The sequence below is a fragment of the Panthera uncia genome, chromosome C2, assembly GCF_023721935.1.
Source record: "Panthera uncia isolate 11264 chromosome C2, Puncia_PCG_1.0, whole genome shotgun sequence".
NCBI lineage: Eukaryota > Metazoa > Chordata > Mammalia > Carnivora > Felidae > Panthera > Panthera uncia.
In genome coordinates this window covers 4,015,152-4,018,378 of record NC_064810.1, presented here as the reverse complement: position 1 = coordinate 4,018,378, position 3,227 = coordinate 4,015,152, and the positions used below count along the sequence as shown (strand labels likewise).

The window sequence follows — 3,227 nt, the reverse complement described above, 5'->3', positions numbered from 1 at the left end:
GGCGATGTAGGGCTGGAGTGGAGTCAGGGTGGAAAACGGGGCCGGTCTGGAGCCTCCTTCCCCAGGCGGCTTTTATACCCAGGCTGTGGCGTCCTGGCAACAAGCCACACGGGCGCCCTCCTCCTGGTTGCCTGCTTGTTTTCTTCCTCTTCCTCCTGTGTGCGTCTCTTCCTGGAGGTTCTGCTGGAAGTGACTCAGTTCAGGAAACTCTGTCTCAGCCCCCAGGCTCACTGTGACCCAGCGGCCCTGCGATTTCTGGATTCAGCCCCCAGGTTGGATGGCCAAGGACCGTCAGCAGGGACAGGGGACTCCACATCAGGACGTTCAAGGTCCTCCCCAAGTTTATACACCCTGCCCTCCGTCCACACAAGTACCATCCAAGTCACCAGACCCGGGGCGGGGGAGTGGGGGCGGTCCCCCCGTTTTGATTTGGAAACTCAGTGACCTACAAGGCCTTCCCCCCTGGCCAGGGCCAAGCAGCTGGGATCCTCATCGGGGAGAGCTGTGGCCACGTTATTGCAAGAATAACAATGAGGGAGTCCCAGCTTTGTGCCGGGTGTTGTGCTAAGCATCTCACGTGGATCGTCTCATAACTGATTAGTTATCGGTCCCTGCCACCATTCGAGGGGCAGGTGTGCCCCACTTACACGGATGTGCAATCAGGTTCGGAAGGATTCTGTGCTGTGTGCGCGTTCTCACTGGGGCGGCCAAGCAGCAGGAATTGGAAGCTGCTGGGTTTCACTCTGGAGTCTGTGGTCCTCACCATTGGGCCAAATCATGCTGGGGCTTTGGGGGTTTTCTGAGTTTCTTGGAGCTGTTAGGTAGAATTTTTTTAATAGATCAAACTTGGGTATTTTGTCCATTATTCAAAACATTCTTGTGCTTCAGTATCATTCTCTTCTCCTTCTTGTGTTGAACTTGCTTGTTGTTCGACTTCCCGATATTGTCCCAGGGGCCCTCTTCGTTTTTCATAATTCTGTTCTCTCTTCTTCGGATTGGATGATTCCTCCCGACGTGTCTTCAAGTTGACATTGTCCTTCTTCTTCTGTCGGCCCAGGACTGGGATGGCTGGACCCCCAGCTGCACGGTCTGAACCCGTCCGCCCGCACCTAAAGACGAGCGTCCACGCCGCGCTCGTCCACGCTTCCCGCTGCTCCTGGAGCACGCCCATCCTGCAGCAGTGTCGTTAACACTCCCACCGCTGCCTCTGCTTGGAACACCGCCTCCCGACCCCTCCGCATCACCCAGGAGCCAGCTCAGCGTCGCCTCCACACAGAGGCCCCCAACCACCCACCAACACCCATTACTCTCTACCTGCTGAGCCTGCTTTCCTTTCTGGGACTCGGCCCTCTCTGTAATTATTTCAGGCGTTGATTTGTACGCATTCATGTATCCATTGCCCCGGAAGGCCCATGAGGCTAGGACATCTCTATAGCCAGCACAAAGTATATGTCTGTTGCATGAACAAATCGATGATTACATAGATGACGGTAAGGCAGAAGTCGGTCACCTTTCTATAAATGGAAGACAGTAAATGTTTCAGCCTTTGCAGTGACGTGGTCTGTCTCATAACCACTTCACATTACAGCACAAGCCCTCGACGGCACGTAAGCAAACGAGCATGGCCGTTTCCAATAAATCTTTATTTGCCAAACAGGCAGCAGGCCGCCTTTGTCCCACAGACCTCTGCTCCCCAGTTTGCAGATCCCTACTTTAATGTTTTCCGGTGCAAAATAAAAGCTCAAAACACACTATTGCCCCAAAGCCTCCACTGACGGCAAAAAGGAATAAAGGCTACGGTGCTGAGTCGAACCGGTGGCGCTCCGGGCACAGTAGCAGCCTGGAGAAGTAACAAGGACCCCAAGTAAAGTCGAACCAGGACGTCCTGTTTACAGAAGAAGAAACTGGCTTCTAAGCTAAACTTAATTTACAGCGGAGCATCACCCGGGGGAGGGCGTCTCAGGACAAGAGGCTGTTGGGGAAACGTGATGGAAAAAGCTATGAGGAAGTCCACAGCTGTGCCTCTGGGTGGCCAGGACGCCCACGGCCCGGTATAAAGGCGGCCCAGGCAAGGAGCCTCCAGACGTCCCCGCCCTCCTCCCTCCCGGACACCGGCCGAGCCCCACGCCAACATGTGCCACACCAGCTGCTCCGCGGGCTGCCAGGCTTCCTGCGGCTCCTCCGGCCCCTGCCAGGCGTCCTGCTGTGTGCCCGTGAGCTGCAAGCCCGTGTGCGTGCCCGTGAGCTGCAGACTCACCGTGTGCGTGCCCGTGAGCTGCAGGCCCGCGTGTGTGCCCTCCTGCCAGTCCTCCGTGTGCGTGCCCGTGAGCTGCAGGCCCGAGTGTGTGCCCTCCTGCCAGTCCTCCACGTGCGTGCCCGTGAGCTGCACACCCACCGTGTGCGTGCCCGTGAGCTGCAAGCCCGCGTGTGTGCCCTCCTGCCGGCCCTCCTGCCCCACCCTGGTCTGCAGACCCGTGTGCTGTAGCTCCCCGAGCTGCTTCTGACCAGGGGTCTCCTAACACCTGCTCCGGGGGCAGAGGGGGCCCCGCCCGTGCCCCTCCGGTGAGGACCAAGTCTTCGCCGGGCCTCCAGTTCTGCGCGCGGCAGGTCAAACACTCCCGATGAATCGTCTGAACCCTGGGGCGAGGAGGAGCAGGACGAGCCGGATCCCCCCGTGACCCTGCGTGTCTCCGCCGGGGTCCTTCTCTGTCTCCGGCAGGGAACCCAGCCCGTGTGAGCCCAATAAATCGTGCCTTCCTGAGGCAGCTTGCCCCTGTCTTATTTTCACAGTCTTTGAAGTTCTTTCCTCCACGGCATATACAAACCATAAGCGCGGCCGCCCCTCCTCAAAGAGCCCCCTTTCCAACAGCTCAGCTGGAGGCGGGGGCTCCTCGGAGGCCGCAGGGGGGGCGGTGCCATCCACACACCCACCACCGAGACTCACCCTGCAGAAGGGGAAGTGCAGGGGCAACCCACCCCGCTGAACAGGGGCCGGGAATCGGGCCGGGCGCCGGGCCTGACGTGGTGCCTTCGAGGATCGCTACAACAGGGAGGGCGGGGAAGCTCGCACAAACCCACCCCCACTACAAAGGGGAGTCTGACCACCCCGGGGAGGAGCAGCCGGAAGTGAGGAAGCCTCGCCCTCCAAGACCCAGGCCCGCGGGCCTGCTCAGGACTGACCCGGGGCCAGGACAACAGAGCCCTCCTGCCCCCGACTCGGCCTGGCC

General features: G+C 59.5%; 1 protein-coding gene across 2 annotated transcripts; it reads left to right on the top strand.

The window, feature by feature from the left end:
- Positions 1–1,854: 1,854 nt before the first annotated feature.
- On the top strand, positions 1,855–2,723 carry LOC125920707 (keratin-associated protein 12-3-like). Of its 2 annotated transcripts, XM_049627828.1 has the most exons (2): positions 1,855–2,372; positions 2,421–2,723. In XM_049627828.1, the coding sequence occupies exons 1-2, from the start codon at positions 2,133–2,135 to the stop codon at positions 2,502–2,504; spliced, it is 324 nt and encodes a 107-aa protein (XP_049483785.1). In that variant the 5' UTR covers positions 1,855–2,132; the 3' UTR covers positions 2,505–2,723. The 2 variants fall into 2 exon arrangements, with proteins under 2 accessions (XP_049483785.1, XP_049483784.1); XM_049627827.1 differs by having other exon boundaries at positions 1,855–2,723.
- Positions 2,724–3,227: the final 504 nt, after the last annotated feature.